Source organism: Telmatherina bonti (assembly GCF_933228915.1).
Source record: "Telmatherina bonti genome assembly, chromosome: 4".
NCBI classification, from domain to species: Eukaryota; Metazoa; Chordata; class Actinopteri; order Atheriniformes; family Telmatherinidae; genus Telmatherina; species Telmatherina bonti.
The window spans coordinates 10,610,850-10,633,375 of NC_136622.1; the positions used below are offsets into that span (position 1 = coordinate 10,610,850).

General features: G+C 40.0%; 1 protein-coding gene across 1 annotated transcript; it reads right to left on the reverse strand.

Annotated features, from left to right (window-relative positions):
- Nucleotides 1-199: 199 nt before the first annotated feature.
- pard6b (par-6 partitioning defective 6 homolog beta (C. elegans)) lies at nt 200-21,721 on the reverse strand (the record flags this gene model as incomplete). The annotated part of the gene is made up of 3 exons (XM_079239939.1): nt 21,526-21,721; nt 19,992-20,214; nt 200-1,125 (listed from the first exon to the last, which is right to left on the reverse strand). Exons 1-3 carry the CDS (start codon nt 21,586-21,588, stop codon nt 200-202), a joined length of 1,212 nt encoding a protein of 403 aa, XP_079096065.1. The 5' UTR covers nt 21,589-21,721.
- Between the last annotated feature and the right edge of the window lie 805 nt (nt 21,722-22,526).

The window sequence follows — 22,526 nt, forward strand, 5'->3', positions numbered from 1 at the left end:
TTTGACCTGTAAGTGTTAAGACGAAGAAACATTTAGGTGTCACTGTAATGCTGAGATTCTTTGTGCTTCACAGGTACAGTCCCAGTATAACAGGACTTACTGTGATGGTTTTGTTGGTCTATGACTTCCCCATCACCACCAGAGGGCGCTAAAGTACTCAAACGTTCGTCTCTCTCTGATTTCCAGTGATTTTCTCCATTTACAGCGTAATGACAGTGCCATCCTCTTCCAGACTCTGCCTCTCCTTTGCTCCATCTGGGGACAGCGAGGTTGAATTGGCGTTGATGTTGCTTAGCGATCCGCTGCTGCCGCTGGCAGGCATCGTTCCATTGGCGCTGATGGAGAAGGCAGAGGGGGACTTGGTGGTGGTGCGGAGGTTGAGATGTGGTTCATAGCGAGACAGCGACGCTGTGCTGTAATTGGGGGCGCTCCTGATGGGCTCAGCCTCGCCTCCCGCCTCGATCACCAGATCCTCATCATCTTCGTCGCTATCAAGCTCCCCAACGGGGAAGTTCTGAATGATGTGCGACGGCATGGAGGCTGCTGCGCCATGTGAGGAGTACCCGTAGAAGCTAGCCCCACTGTCAGAAGAGCGTCCTGAACTACCAGACGCAGTGCCGCCGCCTCCTAACTCTCCTCCGCCGCGGACAACATTGTTCCACTGATTGGCAGGCTTCACGGTGATGATGAGGTTGTGACTGTTGGCGATCATCATGTCCGTCACTTGGTCCAGAGACTTGCCAGTCACCTCAATTCCGTTCACCTCCAGCACCTCATCGTTTACGGCCAGCAGGCCGGTGCTCTGAGCCAGCCCGCCGGGCACCAAGCGAGAGATGAAGATCCCGGGGATCTTCTCCAGACCCATAGGAGTGACGCGTACACTGGAGCCGTCACGGATGTAAAAACCTAACGGCTTTTCCTGACCGTGCTTGTACAGGCGAACACGTCTGTGTGTCTCTGGGAGGATGTCCACATCAATGATGGAAGACACTGGCCGGAAGTCTCTCGGAGGGCCGATGATCACGTGCACCTTCTTCTTGTTAGCATCAGGTCGTAGAACTGCCGAAAGCCCGGTGTTCTTTTTCCTGGTCAGCGAGTCTTTACCGAACGTGTAAACAGCTTCCTCTGCAAAATACAAAGTGGAGGAAGTAGAGGAGAGAAACGGAGAAGAGGAGATTAATTTAATTAATTTAAAAAAAAGGCAGAAATTAAGAGGAAGAAAAAAGACATTTAAAAAGTGGGTTAATTTTCCATAAATATCATGTGGAGCCAGTTACTTATTAACTTGCAGGGTGACATGCCGTTGCATCATGTAGTAATGAATAATGCCGTGACTATCAGCCCGAGGCGCTGCTTCAGGGTATCTAAGATGAACACACGCACGAGACATTGATCCTCATAGTTCCCCTCAGGTCCTGACGGATGTGAGTCTGCACGGCTCCCAGCTCTATATCTGGACTCTCAGCCATCCAAAAATGAGCCTGTACGCTCTCACAGGTGCACACCGGGAGCAGATGTGCTGCATTATTAATAAAAATTTCACTGCTGCCACAGACTCACCACATGAATTATATTCTCAGGCTGAAGTCATTTAGAAAAAATAAAAACTCAGTTTATACTTTGGAACATATTTACCAGTATGGCCTTTTAATAAATTATATTGCCAAGTATAAATGAACAAATTAACTTCAAGAGTCAAGGCAGCTATGCTAATAAAAATGCAGTCTAGTTAAACTTAATGTAACATTTCACTTTATCAAAATAAAAATCAATAAAAGGTAAAAAAAAAAAAAAAAAAAAAAAAAAAATGTGTTCTTGAGCATAAATATTTATTTTAAAGGATAATTTAAGAAATGAGAAAAACATAATTTCTCTGCTTTAAGTTCAGCTCTACAACCACAAACACAGTCTAAATTAAATCAGAGAAACTGGAAACAGTTGTTCAGACATAAAACAATCACCAAAGCATAAATTCTCCACATCTGTCTGCATAATTCATACAAATCAGGTGAGAGAATATGTAAAGCTGTGGCTTCACAGCTGAATGTGCTGAAATACTTCATGACCAGACGGACTTCCACCCGTCTTGCTTTTATTTACAACTTGAACTCTGTTTTTACACTTTAGACATACAACATGTTACTAATTTAAGACAGAAAATAAAGATCATATCTGCCTGACCTGACAGAGCTGAGCCCTCATTTCCTTTATGTTGCACATTTTATGCTAAAATCAAAGGAAGAAGTTCATGTATGCATAGTATTTGAAACACATACAGTAAAACAGCGTTGTCAGTGTTATGTTAAATATTAAACATTTGTGTTAACTTTGGCATAAAAAAGCTGAATGAGTCACAAGGACAGCCAAGTGCCTGCCAAGGTACAACAGACTCTCATGCCTGGCAAGAGAAAAACTGAACCTTGAGTATCATTTAATAGTTAACCAGCATAAAACATCTGGCTGAACATTAACGTCTTTCTTTTTCTGATGTTATTTTTACCTTCACTCTTTGAAAAGTACTTTAAATAGCTTTAACCTTAAAAAAAACTGATCATTTTATCTTTTCAACACTTTGTTAAAGCTGTTTTTAGATGAAAGTGATCTATAAATAAAGCCCTAACAGAATTGTGCTAAATACTAGCCCCACTGAAATGTGCTTCCCTGAGTGTAAAACTGGAAAAGTATCCGCTCAGGTGCCTGATAGAGATTCCAGCTCTCAGGTTCGGACAGGTATGCGCCCAGCCGCTCCCTACTCCATCCCAAAACCAAAACAAAGGATCAATTGTCCCGAGAAAGAGTGGCAGTCTCGCGTTTCAGTTCCCATGAGGCAGGAGTTCGGCGTATACACACACACACTTGCTACATCCGCGTCAGGCCTGAAGAGTGGAAGAAATGCCATAGCAACGGCTTCACAAAAGCCTGAGGTAAAAATCCTCAAACAGGTTTTTATCATCTGCATCATTATCCTGTTCCATTGCGTTTTTCTGTATGTTCTGCAGCCAAAAAGGCAGAAAAAGTACAGACAGGTTGTCGTCGTAAAGGTCGTCAGTTGCACGCACGCACACACACACACACACACACACACACACACACACACACACACACACACACACACACACACACACACACACACACATTGAACTTTCTCCATGACTGACACAAGAGCTGTTCTATTGGTGCAGCCATGCATAGCAGGATGCTCCACATCTCATTTCACTCTCACTACATGTCTTTTCATCTAAGCCATCCCTCCATCTCCAGTATAGGAAATGTTGAATCTCAGACAGACAGACAGTGTGACTCCCCCTCAGGGCCACTAAGAGACCTACTTAAATAGAACAGAAAATAGATACGGTGATGGTGTAAGCTAACAGCATCCTGCAAGTAAGTGTAAACACAACATATGAACTGGTCTGCAAGCTGACATTCGCTTATAAACACACACAACATTTATCCAGAGTACACGATGATGCCTCGACCATAATGAGCAGCAGCACTGAGAAACCCAACACCCTGCAAAACCACAGCTCCATTAGAGCTCATTATAGGACACAAACCGAGCTCTCTGATTCGTTACTGATGCATATCGGCGAGTTGCTAATATAACCTCCGTGAACATGCTCCTCCTCATTTGTCAAAATGAAACTTTTCTGGTTTAGCTAAATTTTCATGCAAACCAGAGAAAACATGACGAGGACCGGCCGACGGTAACAAACGCAACATCGTCCAGCAGGGAACCCAAGCCAACAGAAGGAAACCAGTCAGCTCCAGCAATGAGAAAACAATTATAACCAAAGAGAACGTTAACTTTTCTCCGTCCGTCACACAATAAAACATCTCACATCCACACTTATCAGCAAGTACATTAAATTTAATATTCACGGCTTGTTCCAGCAACGCTAAATATAAATCCATCTCACAGTATCATAGTTTATAATTCTTGATATACAGAGTGAGCGGACGAGCGACCAGGTCTGTAAAGCAGATCTTTTTATAGTGGGACTATTTTTTTCCTGCTGCTTTAGGTCGCTATGCCAGTGAGCACGAGGATACATCCTGCTGCTGGAGAAGATTTATTTGTCAAACAAGGCAGCATAAGCATTTTATTTACACTTAATAAGTCTTTTATAATCCAAAATAAATACTACTGTAAGCAAGGAAATAGTGTGTTGAAGGCCTTTAAGGCACATAAGTTAAATATTTGAAAATACGTCAACTATGAATGTAAATGACGTACATACAGTAAGCGCACAACAACTTAGAAACTTCCTTTTTTGTCAACTTCATGGAAAGTTAACGACATATCAACACTAGAAAGCAGAAACTATGAAAGACAATGCAGGAAAAGGTCACACCATCGTTCACTAAATCATCCTTTTTGTTATGAGAAAGTGTTTTAAAAGCTTCTACTAAAGTTAAAATAAGATACTTTAAAGTGATCTTGGACATTTCATTCTAGGTAGGTTTTTTCTTTTGCTCGTTTCTGGCCTTTTTTTTCTTTCAAAGATTGTGACATAAAAGTGGACAGAGAAAGAGAGTGGGATGGCATACACTTAAAAGACTGGGATTCAACCCCGACTGGCTGTCACACCCACATTTAGCCTCTGTACAAATACCTGATACACACCTGGTACATATCTGATACAGATGCATATTTATGGCTGGAAATACTACAGAGTGACATCTAGGGAGATCACAGATAAATCTAAGACATAAAATTGCTGCAGGAATAATGGAGTGTTGCAAACATTTGTGCTCTTAAAGCCCCTCTAGTTTGCATCTGGAACATCTCAGGGCTGCGGAGCATGTGTGAGAAGAGCTTAAAGATAATAACATTAATGTATTCTTGGGCTATTCAAGTTGGTGCCACGAGGTCCAGAGCCCGGCAGGTTTTCAGCATATCCCTGCAACAACACCTGACTCAAAGTTGGTTTTAATTATAAACTGGCTCGATGATGTGTCTGTAAAATGCCCAGAGATTACACTGTTGTGAAGTGTCGCTACACTAATAAAGCTAAAACTCAGTTTATATTAATGAGTCTTTGCACAGAACTTCATTGGCTGTTGGATCCATTTAATATGGGTCAAGTGTGTTGAAGCAGGGATGCATTGAAAACCTGTCGGCCTTTGTGGGACCAAGTTGAAGAGTCCTTATGTAATTTTTTCCATCTGCGGTGAACTATCTGATCAAATTTCAGTTATCACCACACAGTTACCAATAAAACTAGTGTGTTTAGCTTACTTTACCACTCTGCTGGTCTGACAATACCTTAAAAATAGACATGTGGCATTTCAGAACCAGGATCATACTGGAGGCATAATGAGCCCTGAATACAAAAACATACTGGCGAACTCAACATTTACCATGACTCTTCACAGCTTAGGTATTCCAACAATGCAGAGGGGGCTTTGATTTCCCACACTTTGGACAGAGTCAGTGAGGAATGAGGGAAACAAAGCAGTAGAGGAGAAACTTTCAACCCAGCAGCACACCGTTATGAGGGAGAAGTACCACGCAGAACAAATACAAAAATCACGCACAACCTCCATCCTGACAGAACTATAAAAGAGGAAACTCAAACCAGAACAGAAGAAAAAACCCATCACACGTGTGCATTAATATACTTCCCTCTCCAGTGATGCATTCCTGCATGAACTCGCTTCAATGCCCATTACGGCCACTTCTGCAGCAGCCACTTCACTGCTAGTGTGCACAGTGTAAGAATAACGATGACACATGATAATGAGACGCTTCTCTGTTGTGTAATAATCACTGACACTAAAGCCCGCAATCCATCATTTCCTGATGCTCATTTCTGGTGCGTCACAGAAACCCGACACCGTGTCCAGGTGGAACAGGACCAGGAAGTAGCTACGCTGCAGTCCTAAGCAATACCACTATCCCTTCTATTAATGGTGCCACAGAAAATGCTACGGAACAGCTACAATTTGTCATCATATAATACAGTAAATACAACTAGCTAATACTGAAAAAAAATCTGAATTCATGCTGATTTTTAAAAAAAAAAAAAGAAAAAACAAAAGTCAGCTCTTCAGTTGTTTATGATAAGGAAAAGGCTGACATAGTAAACTTAACACGTTCCAACCATCAGAGTAAAAAAAAAACTCAGTGAAAGAGTCGACAAGTTAGCGGCTACAATGGTCTGCAAACCGTCAGGTTTTTTTTTTTTTTTCTTTAATGACAAGCCTGGATGTTCACACACCGACGGTGCCACGGTGTTCTGGACACAGAGTGATACAAGAGGGGAAGGAAGAGTGTGTGTGTGTGTGTGTGTGTGTGTGTGTGTGTGTGTGTGTGTGTGTGTGTGTGAGAAGCTTTGTAGATTGTAAAAACAGAGGTGGTGAAATGTAAAAACAGAGGTGGTGAAAACTAAATACAAGGACAGACAAAAACACAGCAAATATGCACAACTCTGACAGAACAAAAGCAAAACAGTGGTGTAGGTGATAAAAATAAAAGAAATACTTTCAAAGGAGTAAATTCCCAGAAGGTTGCTATTCCTGGTATGGTAAGCATACCTCCCTGGCACACCCCAGATAAAAGTGCCCTAATGCTGCTGATAAGAGAAGGAGCAAGAAATGGAGGAAGGGAGGTCAAAGAGAGAGTGCTGAGGGGAGGGGACAGAATAGGACCAGTAATGATACACACTGAAGCAGAGTACAGTGAGTGTGCTGATATGAGCAAGGTTTTTAGGAAGCAGTTGTAGAAACATGCAGAGATCTGATGCAGGCTGAAACAGAGAAAGCTATGACGTATAACGGAGCTAAAAATGTGAGGAATTAGGCATCAACTCTATTATTTAAACAGCTCCTTATCATTAAGACTCATTATACTACTTCAAGGCCTCCTCATATAACCTCAGACCTAAATTCTCCATTAAACTCATGGGTTGTGACACTCGCTGGACAGGTGCGATTTCTTTATTTTTTATTACTTTTTTTCCATCTATTTCATTGTTAAGTAAGAAAAGAAAAATCAATACAACATGCATTTCAAACACCTGAATATAAATGAGCAGAAAGAAGAAAATCTTATATAAATCTGCAAAAATGAGGTTTATACATAAGCTTCAATACAGTGTGACTAGTTAAAACACCTCATCAGGAAAGAAGAGATTTAATGTAGCAGCATTGTACGATTAAAACAAGACTGATGGCAAAAATATATTTATTCACTTTTATAAGTTGCTGGTAGACAAGTTGTCACACAGTACTGCCACTGTGTGGCTTGTTTTCATAGACTTAAAGGGGGTTATTGTAGTATGAACTGAGGACTGAAACTGAATTACTCTTTAAGGATAAATAAAGTCGTTTTTGACTTTCAGGTAATAGGAATTTATTTTCCCATCTTAAGAGTTGTGCAGTATTTGTGAGTTTGCTTCCATCTTGTCACTGCAGTATGAAGCAGTCCCTTCAGTTTAGTTAGTGCTGACAAACTCCTTCCTGCAATATTTCTTCTCCTTTTTGGCCTCCAGTTTACTACCTCCCATTAATTTGACTGTAAACTTGTCTTTTTATCACTCCAGTCCATTTCTAAACATAAGCCTTTTTTGTGTGTGTTTCCACCTGGTTTGGAGGATTCTCTACTTTTTTTTGCTTCTCATTTATCTGAAGGAAAATGAAGGATAACAGGGTTATTTTTTACTTTTTTTTTTTTGCTGTTTTTTTTTCTTTTAGCGCCTGAACAACTAGTGTGAAATTTGTAGTGAAAACAGGGTTCACAAGAGCCATATAAAACCTTTATTTCAACTTGTTGGTCACTGAGGTTTCCCTCATTAACAGGGACGCCCGTACCAGATGGTCAATATGTGTAATTTGGTTTGGACTGGTTTTAGTGGGACTGGGTTTTCAGCTTGGAACAGGGAAGGACAGGGGCCAGGTGAGGGTTGCTTGGTTATTTCAGCACTGGGATACAGGAAAGAGGTTTCCATCAAGTTGTATTGATGATGGCTCTGTTTACACCACAACGATGACACAGTATAAGTGTGGTTGTGTTCTGGCCTCTCATTTTTTGGGCTGATAAAACCACAGAGATGTGACACTGGCCTCCAGTATAAAATTTTCCTGCAACGAACGGAAAACAAGTCTTGTCAGATTAAATTGGAATCTTTGAACCTGTTTCATAAAGAGCATTTATCCTGTCAGCAAAGACGCACAGGTTCCATGAATCGGATAACTAGCAGTGGACACGCAACACTTCTGTTGTCGTGTTTCCTGATCTTATGAGGAAGCGGTGCACACCTTGGTGTATTATTGTAAAGCTTCACTGCCTACTCGAGGCTTGGCATATGCATATACAGAGTCTCTGGCTCTATCTGTATTTCCCCTACAGAGATAGTTATCACTCCGCTGTTGTGTAAATGCATTTTATTTTTCAAATATGCAAAGGAAGAAGTTTTGCATGGAAACGTGGCGGTGTAAACCGGGCCAAAGTCTGGTGCACTCAGCCATCTACATCGCCATTCTACTGGCACTGTTCACGCTAATTCACTGGAGCCCAAATTTACTTTGCCAACCACGACAAAACATGTCCCCAATAACTTTTGAGTCATTTAATGACTTTAGAAACTCTTCTGTCAATATAAGAAGAAACTTGTTTATTCAATTTGCAGCTTTAAATTGAACAGAATTTGAATTTATTTCCAACATGTGAAAGGCACATATTAGTTATACAGTATTAACAGACAAAATAGTAGTGCTTGGATAAAGCAAAGATAACTGACATAATTGACAACTACATATTCTCTTTACATATCTGAAATAGGAGTAGAAGAAAGTAAAAGCTTATATTAGCCAAACCCCATCCTCATGAGTCATCTTCCTGTCAATAGCAGGATATTTCTAATAATTTATCATTATCTGTATCTTTAACAATTTGTGTACAACAATATTCTACATTGTTGTTAAAGGGGTGCTATTATGGTATTTCAAGTTTTCTGAGCTTTCTACAGTGTTACAGTATTGAATCCTCATCAGACGTGAACGGCACTGTTTTTTATCACCTAAACGCATGTTTGAGTTTGAGTTTGAGTTCCAGCACGTTCTCCGTTCGGTTTCCATGGCGACAAAAAGCGCGTCGTTTTAGAGTTTTTTCTGCTTGGAAATCCTTGTGACGTCCCGGGGGATAAGGTTCGGTGATTGGTTACCTTCTACTGGTTAACAAGGGCATGTACAAATACATCAGGCGGGTGGAAAATGTGGGATAAAGTTATTTCCAACGATGGCTGGTGAGTTTACCAAAGAGAGACATCCTGCTGCATTCGTTGCTGTTTTCCACTTTGTTTTCAGGCTCTGATTCAGGTTCCAACATGTAGGGCTGTATGCTATGTGTTGACATTGTACTTTGTTGTTTTTATTGAGTTCATATGAGCCTAATCCTTCTGTTTATGAGATGTTACTGCGAAAGCAGGTGTGATGCGCGCCTGATGTAGCGCAGTGGTGGGAGGCGGGGCTTAATGCGGAAGAGTCTCAATCCACTCGTTTTGCCCACAGGTTGATCTGACAGCCTACGGAGAGGGTCAGTCTGAAGTAAATAAAGCGATTTGTGACAATAACTCGATCAATCCCAGCCCTTCTGGTCTCAGAAATTAAAATAAATTAGCCTGAAATGCACATAATAGTTCCACTTTAAGGAGGAAAGGGATAGTAGAGCTGTGATGGCCGTGTTGGCCTTAGTGAGCAGACTGATGACGATTATTAGGATCATTATGTTGTCTATTATTATCACTTGGTTTTTATTTTTTATATTTATGTATTTATTTTAGTAGGTGTTTTATTTGACCTATTATTTTGTATGAAAGTTACTTTTATGAGTGAACGAGCAGCTGGTGTTCACAATTTCCCTTGGGATTAATAAAATATCTTTCTAATTATCTATTTATTATAACAATAACACATACATAAATAAAGATAACAAAGTACCTTAATAACAAAACTTAATAGTAACACCCAGTAATGATCAAACACCCTCCTCATTTATTTACCACGTAGAAATCATTTCTTTATATGTACATATTTTTTTAAACTGAGCTATCTTTGGACATTTCCTGAGCATCCCCTCCAAGCTATTCCACAATTTAACCCCGCAGATTCAGTTCTTCTTGTTGTACGTACCTTTAGTATTTTATAATCAAATTTACCCCTTAAATTATATCCCCCTTCCCTCCCGATGAATAACTTTTGAATATGTTCTGGTAGGTGATTATTTTTTGCTTTAAAAAGGGTTTGTGCTGTCAGAAATTACACAATATCAACAAATTTCATGAGTCGTGACTGTAAAAATAATGTGTTTGTGTGATCTTGATATCCTGCCCAATTAATGATCCTTATTGCCTTCTTTTGCAAAATAACTCGTGGATATATTGTACTTATGCCGTTATTACCCCTGACGTCTGCACAGTAAATGAGATATGGAAGAACTTATGAACAGTACAATATGCAGAGTGAAATTGTGGAATACCTTGAAGAAGATGCTCAGGGAATGTCCAAATATTACTAAGTTTAAAAAAAATGTTATTACATGGTGTACAAATAAAGAGGGTGTTTGAAAATGAAAATGTCTACTTGAAAACAGCAAGGCTGTAACAAGAGGTTTGAATCTGTGATTCAGATTATGGCAGGATTGTTATCCCATCTTTGTCCTTTCCGCCACCCTTCTGCACGTGCCGCCCTTCGTACACGAATCGCATACGTTGGAGTAGCAAAATGCAGCTTGCTGAAGCCATTTTTCCAGGATCTCCTACTCAAACTTTAGTTAAACCTACAAAGTGTATTGCATCGTTTGGGGGTTTTTGTGTTATTGGACAGAAAAATCTAAATTAGGTTCTTTTCCCATATTGTTTAGGGCTACTTCATGGTGCATTTAAGCACCCAGCATAAATTTAAAATTCTTTCCTAAAATGGCCATGACTGGTTTTTAAAGCACTGAAATGCAGACGCGTAGGTTTTCTCCGGGTACTCCAGCTTCCTCCCACCATCCAGAGACGTGCATGTTAAGTTGACTGATCCCGAGTAATGAATGTGAGCGTGAATGGTTGTTTGTTCCACTGTGCTGGCCTTGTGATGGACTGGCGACCTGTCCAGGCCGTACCCTGCCTCTCGCCTGATCATTGCACACCCCTAAATTACATATACATGCACATTTTCAGTTGAATATATTCTAGTTCCCCCTGGGATTAATAAAGCATTTCTCATTTACTTTAAATATATCTTTAAATAATCTGTCCAATCTATGCCTTTGTGCTTCAGCGTTGTTTTACAACAGAAAACTAAGACCAATTCAATTTATCCTTAAAACTTTACGAGACGATGAGCAAATTAAGCATCAACGTTGAGTATTTGAGCAACAGTGTTTGTGAGCTGCATGTCAGAGCCTGCTGGTGATGGTACGCAGCTAGCCAAGCCAAATATGCTGAAACAGTGAACTGACAGGAATCCACTGATAAGCTTATCAGTTATTATGGTTCATATAGTTCATATCAATATCACAGTGGTGCCAAGCCCAGGGGACAGAGGCAATGTGTTTTAATTGAAAATTTCAAAGAAATAAATCTGTCATCTTGCACACCAAAATAAAAAGGAAAAAAAAAAAAAAAACACAAGGTTTTGTTTTGATATCTTTCAGTCTCCATCCAAAAAAATAAAAATAACTTGCAACACCTTCTTGCCATTTTTAAACGAATATCTACTTTCTAGCACTCAGAGGTGATCGCTGTTAACAAAAATATGCAAAAACAAGATACACTAATTCTTTTAACAACAAAGAATTTTTCCAACAAAATCATTTTATCAGCTGGCATGTATGATGTCTGAGTCCGAACAAAGTTCAACAGTGTTGTCACACCTTCACCTGATACACACACCACGCATTCCTTCATGCTCCTGTACTATATGACACTTACGATCTATCGCTCCATCACCATGAAGTTTCTCTTGCTTTCCAGTTTCCCCTTTGTGGATTGGCCAAATCCAACATTTCTGACATTTCTTTTCTTTGAGTCTTTCAGTCTTAGTTCCCCTTTACTCATACCGCTTTGTTGAAAGCGGTATGAGTAATGCATTTCATATGCAGAGCATATCCTTCCCTCTCTGTCTGGTCATTCAGCTTTCTTCCCAATTTCAAGCTGAAAATCTTAACAGCCTCTCCAGCAGGGCCTGGACTCCCACCGTCTCCCTCTTTCCCCCCCTATCCAAGCCACACTCCCTCCATTTCCTTGCAGCCTACACAGACTCCAATTAAGACATTTATCCAAGGGTAGAAAGAGTGAGGTTTTGGCTTGTTTACCATTTTTAAACTATCTCTGCTAGTCTCTCTAGTCTGGCCTGCTGTCCTGTCTAATCTAGCCAGCAGACCTGATCAGACGCTGGCCACATTCCACCCAAAAAGCCCCCAACCCTCCACTTCTCCATCTCTCTCCCACTCTTTATTTCTCTCCCTCCCATCCTCCCCATCTTGGGCCTCTCTGCATTCCTCCCCTACTAATACTATTCCCACCACCCTCCCTCCCTCTCTCCCTTTGCATCTTGTTGCACTCCTCTCACACACTTACACTACTCCCGCTCATCTCTAATTATACGCTGTTCCACAACAATGCCTCATACATTACTCCTACTTTGGTACTCTTTACTCTGTCTCCCCGCCACCCTTCCATCTTTCTTATAAGACCTAAGATGTGCACCTCCTCCACACATTCTTCTGCAAGTGCACTGAATCCATCACTCCCTCAGTCATAACAGACAGCATCCTGACAAATAATTGATGCTCTTCAGAAAAGTTTCTTTTAAACTGGGAGTGAATTATTTCTATTTCCTTCCCAGACGGTGTTCCTTGGGGTAAAAGGCATCATTTACACCTGCCACTCGCATGCATGAGTTGCTTTAATCATTTCATCTAAATCACAGCGGTGTCCTCGTTCAGTCAAGAGTTGTCTCTTTTCTTATCTTGCTTATGACATCTGGCTCTGCAACCATCTCTATCACTACGCATCTGATGTGCAAAAACCCAGAGCCATCCCTCATTTCTTTATACTTTGTTTCCACAGAGCCAGACTTCATGGTTTCAAGGAACAGTTTTCCTGGCTTTTTGAGGGTATTTCAAATATTTTCTTGGGACATTGTTCCTTTTTCCACAAATTTTCAATCAATTCCTTGTACCCTCCACCAGTCAAAAATGTATTCCAAAATTGGAAACCAGCGGGACAGAAGTGCGGGTTGTTCCATGCAGAGTGGACCGATCGAGTCTGATGGCATCCTTAGTAAAGAGCTGACAGAGGACATGAGAGATACAACTGGAGCTTCGGATAATCCATCTACTGTTCACTAAAACCACATCAGAAACGGTTTCCATTAAAGGACAGGTGTCAAGAAGCCATTCTAAAGGAACTCAACAATAAAAGAAAAAACCTTGAAGTTTGCTAAACAACAAGAATTGGACTGAAAATCAGTAGCAACATCACTGAGGTAGTGTGAGATGATCTTGACAGAAAAATGGAAGAAAAAGGCAGAAAATATCCAGAGAAGGGTCTTTAAATCTCCTTCAATAAGTCTGGATAAATATTCCTGAAGACTATACAAATAAATCATAAGAAAACAAGGTTTGGACTATGTGAAGAATATAATTAGTCATAGCTAATACTGACATAAGTAAATCAAAATAGTCAAATCTGTCTTTGCTTTATAACCTGTACCTCCATTCATCACTGAATGTTTTAATAAACTGTTTATTTACAGTTTTCCTGGCAATTTACCAAAAAGTTACTCAAAATTTTTGAACACCTCTTTGTCTAACACACAGAGTACATATTGTCTTAGTTTTATAAATATACATTTCTTTTCCTTTAGCAGGGTGACTCACACACTGGTTACTGATTACCAAGCAGTCCTGCTGGGATAATCAAATACAAGCATTCCTGTCCCACCCCATACCTTTGCCCTGAACCTTAGTGGTAAAGAGTTATGATCCATCCAGGTAAGAAACTGAACAAGCAGTGAGCAACATCACAAACAAACACACCCTGAGAGTAATGGCTTTAACAGCTGTTTCCACCACATGATGACAAACTGGAAACTCTCTGATAGTTTCATGTCCATAACATACAAAAGACATGTTGAATGACCAATAAAAGGAAAACAGGGTGTCAAACACTATCCTAAAAACATCCTCATCTGATCTGACAGTTATTTAAGTTAACATAAATCTGGTAGTGTTTCTGCCCAATGGCAGCTTTGCTGAAGTCTATCATATTACTTCAAGTATCAGAAATGATCCCAGGTATGATATCAACTATTACCTTAAATCATCAAGATTTTTTCAAATATTCTTAATACTGTCAGAATGTCATTATATGATCAATTTCCATTTATAATACACTTAAAAAGCTAAGTTTCCTTTTAACATACAATCAGTTCTGTCTGATATTGAACTAGAAAAACAAAAACAAAAGATGAAAAAGGCATTCATCAAACCAGCTGGCAAAATCAGCTCTCTGTCAGCTACCGAAACAGCAATCCCCTCGCATGAGCAGAATAAAATACAAATATTTAAAGGGAAAATAACCTTGACATTACACAGTAGGCTGTTTTGGCTTCAATAGCTTAACAATGACAATGGTGTTTTCCAATTACATAGAGCTTACCCAAAAACAAACACACAAACAAAAACAACTTTGGACCAGGAAGTACTCTAAGAACCCATACCCACTGAAGTACTGCTTCTGCTGAATATCATTTAATGTAGTTTCTATGACACAAACATCTGAAAAAAAAGTTTCATCACAGCATTTTTACACATTAGTGCAGACTATCAACCAACAGCTCTGTTCTAGGGGCGCCATAACAACTAGTAAACAGTGAATATCACTGCCAGCTCAACCATAACCAACACTTTGTTCACAGATGGTGGTGGCCAATATTACAGCTGCTGACTCTTGCTGGTTTGCGTTGAAGCAACTTTAAAAAATGACTGGCACAGAGCGGTCAACATACAGATGCAAACACAGTTCTAATCAGCAGACAATACAACATTTACAGCGGGTCAGTGATGCACCATCGACACACAAACAACAACAATGTAGGCTTTATTCAAGAGCCAGACCAACATCCCCTCACAGCCACCGAAGCTAACCATGCACAGTGATGACTGGACAAAACCCAGGGAGCACCTATGCCGTACACAAAAACTTATTACACATAAACTGATCTGTGTTGAGTTTAAACACTTCCATCTATCCATCATTTATCCATCCATTTATCCTCTGCAGGTTATCTGGGGTCGGGTACCGGAGGCAGCTGCCTAAGCAGGGAAGCCCTGACTTCCTTCTCTACAGCTACATTTACCAGCTCATCTTGGGAGATCCTGAGGTATTCCCAGGCCAGCAGAGAGATGTAATCCCTCCAGCATGTCCTGGGTCTTCCCCAGGGTCTCCTCCGGGAGTAGGGCTAGACGACTATTCAATTACAATATATCAATCAATAGACATGGTGCAATAGACAAAAAAAATAACCCTCAATAAAAAAGTTTGATAGAAACACAGTTTCCCTCCCTATCTATAAGGGAGGGCCCAGCCACCTTGCAGAGGAAACTCATTTTAGCCGCTTGTATTTACAATAGGACAAAGTTTTAATAGATTTTTAAAATTTATTATAGAAAAGCATTTACATTCTAGACACGCCATTGCCATGTATTTACCCACAATGCAATGCTACATCAAATGTAGGAAGTGGATTTTTTTTTTTTTTTGTAGTCTGCTTCTTGTATTTGGTCCACTTAAAAAGGGCTGAGACCTGCGTTTGCAGGCAGACCGGGTCCACTTCTTTGGTCCGAATCAGAATTTGTTTGGTGCATTCACATTTCCCCAAAGGAAGCGGACTTTCCGAGCAAATGGACTCGGATTCGAATCAAAAAAGCTGATGTAAATGTGTCCTAAAGGTCATGTGTCCGCTACTAGTAAGGTAACAGCAAGACAGTTTTTTTTTTCCCTTCCACTGCATGGTCTGTTGTAGGTTAAGGTTTGTGCTAGATTCACAGTGTCCAGTTACAATAAAAACTCTTTACCATTTAATACGTGAACTTAAATCCTTTAAAATCTTCTTTCGCATTCAAAGTATTATAAATTCTTTGAAATACTGTAACTCTTCGACTGTTCATGCCAACGGCGCCATTCCACCGGATTCTGAAAGCTGAGATGCGGAGCTTTGCACTGATATATGGGACATTACGGTAGCAGCAAAGAAGATTTTTCAAAGTAAAATGCACTGACAAAATCGGCAAACAGTGTGTTATAACCACTGTTTCACTGCCTGGATAACTTTATAAATAACACTAAGTGCATAGATCTCATTACTTTTATGTAAGATGTAGATGGTGTGTTGTCTACCATCACCATGTTTGACTATGATGATGTTTTCTTTTTTAATCAAATTCTGTTTTATTTTAAACCTGATGAAACAGGATACACACCTTCCAAAAAACTCAACTTCCAATGTGAAATGCAACGTGTCCTCTATTTGCCAGAATTAGAAGTCATGGGATGAATCGTGAAACTATTATCATTGCATCTTTTTTTTCTTCATTGAGGATTTTTTCTCTCACTACGTGGCCACTTTTACACTTTTTTTTTTTAAAACAATATCTTAATTATTTTGTGCAAGAGTCACACAAACACACATAAACCAAACTTGTGAGTAACCCCCTCCCCAAAACCCCCAAGGAGAATGGGTAAAAAAAATTAAAAAAATTAAAAAATTAAAAAAAAAACCCACACACACACACACACACACACACACACACACACACAGCAAGTATATACATATACATTAAGACAAGCAAACAAACACAGACAAGGGGGCATACTGAATGGTAATGGCTTCAGTCATCAACTTCAATCTGAATACTTTCCAAAAATAATATGAAGGTATTCCACACTTCCTTAAATTTGTCTAGCTTCCCTCTGACAACATAAGTAAGTTTCTCCAATTAAAGGCAGGACGCCATTTCCTGTAACCACATTGCAGATGTAAGGCCTTCCATACTGAGGGCAATCACTCTCCTAGCCTGGAGCAGGTGCATATCAACCAACAACGTTGCATTGTAGCCAGGTACAAAATGCTCAGGGTATATACCCAATATGCATAGTCTCGCCTCCAGGGGCACCTCCATGCCGACCACTTGGGAAACCAAATTCACCACATCCTTCCAAAATGATTGGATCCTTTGGCACTCGCACATACAATGGAGTAAGTTACCATGGTTACATTTACATTTTGTACAGTTGTGAGGAATGTTAGGACTGTACTCATGAAGCTTTTCGGGTGTCACATATGTTCTCAACAACCATCTACAGTGTTTAAGTCCCAATGCTGTGTACTTTTATACTTCTTACACTCCATTTAACATCCATACGTTCAAGTAACCAAACAAATTTATCTCCATTATTTACATGAAACCATGAATAAACCCAACACATAAACACATTTTTTAGATTGTCTTTAAATTTTTCCATGGAATCTACTCGGGCTGTGGCAATATGCATTCGTCTCGATTTGATTCAGATTTTTTGGGTGCCGATTCGATTTATATTGAGATTCTCATGATTCTTTGATATGGCTGATTTTTTTAGACTAAAAACAAAAAATAAAATGTACAAAACTGTTTTTGCTAGTTATTTTTCTTAATTTCAATTAAGGGAAAACAACACAGTAGCCAGACCATCATACTGCTGCCATAAAGCCTAAGAAGACAAGTAAAAACGATCAATAAAAACAATAAAAATGACCCAAAAAAATCTATAATGGATTATCTTTATTTATTTGAAAAAAGTTTATATTTTAATAAAAAAAAATACATTTAAAAAATGTTTGATATTTCCCACCCCTAGAATCTACAATCCTCTGATATAATATTCCAAGAAAGCAAAACACCTAAACAAAAACATGCAACTAGAGGTAAATGTGGTACATTTTGTTAAGTATATGCTAAAAATATTCTGGTGTTAACCCAAACTTAGAGAAGCCGTTTACTTCCCATAAAGCCATCACAAGATAATAACTGGTGTCTGCGAATACATAATAAATTCTCTACAATGACAATTTGCTGCGTCTGCAGACTGCAGAGCTTTTTAGGCTTCGACCAACTGGTGCCTAACGGTAAAGTGTGTGTGTGTGTGTGTGGGGGGGGGGGGGGGGGGGGGGGGGAATCAGGAGGGAAACCAGGGGCTAAGGTTAATGGAGTCTGTGGGGGTTGTGGCTGCATAAACGTGTGTGTAATTCCAGCATGTAAACAAGGTAGCACATTTGTACTTGTGTGTGTGTGAGAGAAGACATGACTGATGTCTACTGCCTGCTTTGCCTTCATGATCATATGTTCATGTTATAACTGTGTGTTTATGGACAGCAGTGAGCCCAGAGACTGTCTGGAGTGTGTAACTGAAGCATGGTCCCATGCAGCGCTACAGAGTGACCCCACTAATCTCCTGACAAAGTGGCTTAGCTTCTATAGGGTCATATGGCACAGCGAGACAGCTTAAACACAACAGAGCACACACATAGGCAGGCGTGCCCCTGGCCAGCAGATCCTGGGATAGCAACAAAACACTTGAAAAATCAACAGGAGGGTATTATTCTAACAAAAATATGTGAGTCAAACAATCCCAAATTGACCTCATATAGCAACCAACACTACTCCTAATTTCCAGAAAAGCTAAAGAAATGATCTCCAGTGCCATGTACTCTATTTACTGGACACTTTGTACAGTAAATATTTCCAGTAATTATTTAACAGGAAGTAAAGGAAGAAGGAAGCAACAGAAGTACAGTATACGAATGAATCCCAAAGAGGTCACATTGGCAAAACCAGCTACCAAACAACTGTAAAGCCCAGTGTCCATTGGTTTCGTGTGCAATTCTGCCGGCTGTGCCGGTTTCCAGAGCTTATTGAGGGTGTTTAGGTCAATGGTTTTGTTCAAGACGGGCACATCGCAGTAAATGTCAGAAGCACCTTGTCGCAGCTCTGCGACAGACATACACGCCGTATCTTTTTCTCAACAGTTCGGACTGGAAATCAGACATGTAACGCGTATTTTGAGCATAAAACAAAATAAAGTCCCTCATACAGGTTAGCGATCACTGAACTCTGTAAACACTATGTCTTTAATGGTGACAACAAGTTAGAAGCCATTGATCCCAGGTGGGGTGGTTCATATACCCTTTTCACAAGGACAACAGCAGAAAGGAGAACACATAGGTTGAGATATCACCAGTTTTGGGAGTGTATGGAGAGTGTAACATACTTATTTTTTCTCCACACATTGAGCGCGTGCACAAACACGTTTGCTGCACCATAGTATTACATTTTAACACATTTTCCTCATGCATTATGTAGTAACAACACATGCAACAGCTTCACAAATATTAATGTATAGATTTACTTTGGTTGAGTTTGCAGTATTTGTTTTACAAATTATAATAAAAAAATATAATCATTGATTACTCGTAAAAATAATCGACAGAGTACCCGAATCCAGAAGTACTCAATAGCTGAAGCTCTAATATAAATACGCATTTGTAATGCTCCTGCTGTGAACTGGTGTGCTGCGAAGGCCGGAGAACTGGAACACAGCCCAAAGGGACTTGAAAATTGTATTGGTATTTTTAAATGTAAGGAGTAGAAAGGGTAAACACTAAACTAGCTTACACTTTTTATTTGTTTTGTCAAGCTTTGAGACTTATTTGAATAATACACTGATTCACAGAAAGGTCACTGACCTCAGGCTATGTGGGTTACAGTTGAAACAACACATGACAGGTTAATGGAAAGCAGCCAAGTTTGCAATGACAGCTCAGACAGCGCGTAAGCAAAATTATCATATTGGCCAAAAATATATGCAAATTCCTTTGTAATTATCTCTAGGGAAAATACAAAAGTTTCAGTAACCTATCTGATATTTTCTAGTTTGCAGTTCACCATTTGTCCTTACCTATACTCTGCAGGAACAGCCTCAGTATCGGGTTGGCGCTGGAGATTGCCTTGTGGTAGTTGTCATCATTGTTGATGGGCAGCAGGTCGCCATGCACATCGGCGTAGCCCACCACCAACTCCACGTTGGGGATGTGATGCACATGCTGCAGGAGGCTATAGAACTCATCAAAGCGGCCTGGCTTCGACCGATCCAATGAGAACCGGCGAAACTCTGCACCAAACTAGAATGGGGCAAAAAGGTGTTCACATGTGAGCACAATTATACAAACACAGAAATTTGAATGTGTGTTGAAACCAAAAACACATCTGAGAGATAGGAAAAGGTGCACACTGAAAATATTGTGAAATGGTCTGAGATGTGGCACTGTCATAAGACATGTACGTATCGTCCGTCACCATGTTATGAGTTATAAATGTGAGTTAAACCCTGTGACGGGTGTGCTAACATTTGCTGACACACTCAATACAAGAGTGATGTCATCGTCTTATTTAGCTGGTTTGTTGAAATGAGACAAAACACGCATTTTTCAGCCGAATGCGTATCCATAAACACATTTCGCTGGCTTGTGAGTCATTTGTGTGGCCTGACAGGACCAATGGCTGCTGATCTTTTGGGCAGCAGACATGCTGAGGCACAGCACAATTGCTGATGTTGATGAGAAGCCCTGGTTGTTGTGGTTACTGTTGCCAAGCGCTGGCAAAAGATGATCTACAATACACGGTGAACTTTGAAACCTGTTACATACAAGGAGCATGTAATATATTCATTACCAGGAGGAGAAACGTCAGAGGATTAAACACCTCAGCCTTAAATAAGTTTTTAAAATAATATCTGTAAAGTGACTGTAGGAAAGTCTAATCTGTTGTGGCACCAAAAAGAAAGGGTTTGATATTTGTGTCAACAACTATAAAAACTACTTTTCAGTAGTAAAAAGTACTCATTGTTCTGTATATATGCAAACATGTTGCGGAGGGAGCCAGCCTGCAGGCCGTATGACACCTGTGCACACTTAGAAATAACATAAACAGCCACCAATACAGTCAGGTGGGTGAACGCGACATAAATATGCAACTTGTTTAAATCTATTAGTGGGACATTACTAAAAAAATAAAATAAAATAAAATTAAAAAAAAAAAAAAATATATATATATATATAAAAAGTAATAAAATAAGTAAAAACTTGGCAAAAAGAGTGAGGGGGGGATCGGCGGAAGAGTCTGTGTGACAGGTGACACTGCGGCGTCAGCTGACATTATCCTCCACCTTCAAACTTACAAACATACCATCAAACTTATTACATTAAACCATGGCAGACACCTCAAAGTTTCACAAACTATCCACCTTTTAGTTATAATAAAAACAACGTATAAGCCGGGAAAGTTTAAGTCGTACTATATCTATATAATTTGTGCGACATGATGAGCTGCCATGAAGCCACTTAGCAGCTAAATTAGCAGGAGTAATGTTAATAAGCGTAGAGTTAGGACCACAAACGCAGCCAATGAAACCGAGAAGGAAGTCTTCATATGACCTTGCTCTTCACCTCCACGGCATTCGGGGAACGACTGCTCGGCACTTGGTGGTTTTTGTTCATGTTTCGCTAGCAGCGGGACCGCCACCGAAGCTTTCACGCCCGCCCTGCTCGGTGCCCTGCGGCCGCCGTGTATCCCAGAACCGTCCGCCAGGAGTTGTTTTCCAGCTCGTCCAGCGGCTTGTCGGCGTCCGCCGGTCGGTTTAGCCTCCTTTTAAAACTGCGACAGCGGCTGCCACACAGCCCGGCTCAGCTACTTATCTCCTCTCATAGTTGCCGCGACACAAGCGACAGCTCTCTGCGCTGTCTGCGGGCTTCTGGCTGCATTTGAGCTGGAGAGAGGAGGGTTCAAAGCACTAAAAGGCGCAGCAGTCTACTTCTCATCACAGGAGCTGCTGGGTTCCTCCCAACACCCTCTGCAATAATCAGCCACAACTCTTTTATATCTCCACTCCAAGTTGTCAGACTTTCTGGTAATCTTTTTTAGTCATGTTATCGACTTGTTAATGTATATATCTTATATATAAATATATATTATATTATATATAGATATATATTGTATATCACATCAATAATGTGCATTGTACAGTATTTTGCTCGTTTTGCTTGTTCTCTAGATTTTTTTTTTAACTCGTAGTGGATTTTAGTTTTATTTTTATTTTTATTATTATTATTTACTACCTATTTGCACTATCTACTTTGTTTGCACCTTTAATTACTATTCGCACCCTCCTTTTTGCTTTTGAGAGCCTATGTAACAGTGAATTTCTCCACTGTGAAATAAATAAAGTCTTATCTTATCTTATCTTATCTTATCTTAATCATTCAAGCATTGCAAAGGGACCGAATTTAAAGAATGAACCAGTGTCAACACATGGCAGACAGATTAGTAAACAATACATTTTGTTGTATCTTCAGAATTTTGTTTCTAGCAGTCAGTTGCAAACACTTTTTTTTTTAATTGCATCTATTAATTATACCACTGATAAAAAATTGTTTGA